Source organism: Grammomys surdaster, unplaced genomic scaffold (genome assembly GCF_004785775.1).
Source record: "Grammomys surdaster isolate TR1022 unplaced genomic scaffold, NIH_TR_1.0 198, whole genome shotgun sequence".
Taxonomy (NCBI): Eukaryota; Metazoa; Chordata; class Mammalia; order Rodentia; family Muridae; genus Grammomys; species Grammomys surdaster.
In genome coordinates, this window is record NW_021604643.1 from 5556 (window position 1) to 6867 (window position 1312).

A 1312-nucleotide genomic window follows, 5' to 3' on the forward strand; every position below is an offset into this window, starting at 1 on the left:
TAGTGACCTCCAGCCATAAAATTATTTCATTGTTACGATATTCAATCCCCCAGGGGGTCGTGACCCACAGGTTGAGAACTGCTACCCTTGCGTAAGCGTTCACAGGTGCAGACCCTCCCAAAACCTGACATTACTTTCACTTTAAGAGAATTTCCATAATGCCAAGGGTCTCTGAGTGACGAGGATATCTGACGAAAGATATGTACAAAAAGATATGACGAAAGATATGACGAAAGAGTAATGTACAGTTTTCTGTTCCTACCAAAAGGAAAAAGACAATTTGAGGATTCAATTTGACACTAAGTCTGCTTAGCCAGACTGAAAATAGACCTGATTGGCTAAAATTTTAAACGTGACCAAAAACAGAGCCTAGAGAGAGGGCCTTTCTCCCCAGCAGCATCCTGACCATCCATGTACATGTACGAATGTACATTCTGGCAGCTTTGACCTAAAGATTCATGGTCCTCTACCCCTAGCTCCTACTGAGGACAAGAGTCTTTTTTTTCTTTTTTCATTTCACCAATTTCCTGTTTCCCAGTCTATTACAGGAAGGGAAAGTTACATAGTAATATAAAATGTATTAAAAAGTCCAGGAAATAATAACTGGCTTTGAGTGTCCACAGCAGTTGCATACACACCCTTAACACAGATTTGGCTTGGTATATTAAATTCATCTGCCAATAGTTTATAAGAGCCTCGTGATGGAGTGGTGCCCTTTCTGCCCTGCCCTGTGTCTGCCCATCCAATCATATCCCAATATGCAAATGACCCTTAGAGCATGCAGATAAAAAAGAGCAAGTGCTCTTTAAGAACTAATTTGCTGAGCCTTCCACCCGTGTTCCAGGAGCCAAACCAGCAATGTCTTCCCCTGCACAACCTGCAGTCCCTGCCCCACTGGCCAACTTGAAGATTCAACATACCAAGGTAAGTCACTTGTCAGCTGAACTTTCTCCAGGGGCCTGGTTAAAGAACAGGTTGGTTGAAGCCTCTATAAGAGCTCTTTGCAAACAGGAAGACAAAAGGCTTGCAAAGTTAGTGGCCTGATTAAGCAGTGAATTTTAAACCGTATCAGAGAACTTCTCATAAGTTTATCTCTTGGCATTGTCCAAGGGAAGGATTTTCTTCTGTATTCAAGGTTCTTGTGCCAGAGTGCAGTGAACCAGTGAATCATAGTGAGGAGTTCTATTAACTCTGTGCAGTTGGCATTTATGGTAAGGCAGACAAACAGGGGAACATACTAGAAGGGGCCAGGCATCTGTGAAGGATCTCTCTCTCTCTCTCTCTCTCTCTCTCTCTCTCTCTCTCTCTCTCT

At 43.0% G+C, this 1312-nt stretch overlaps 1 protein-coding gene across 1 annotated transcript in view; it reads left to right on the plus strand.

Annotated features, from left to right (window-relative positions):
• The first annotated feature begins 802 nt into the window (after positions 1–802).
• Positions 803–1312, plus strand: part of LOC114623397 (aldehyde dehydrogenase, cytosolic 1) — a 38959-nt gene continuing 38449 nt past the window's right edge. The window contains exon 1 of the mRNA XM_028770069.1: positions 803–924. Within this exon, the coding sequence (XP_028625902.1) occupies positions 859–924 (66 nt within the window). The 5' untranslated portion in view covers positions 803–858. The remainder of the gene's footprint in view (positions 925–1312) is intronic.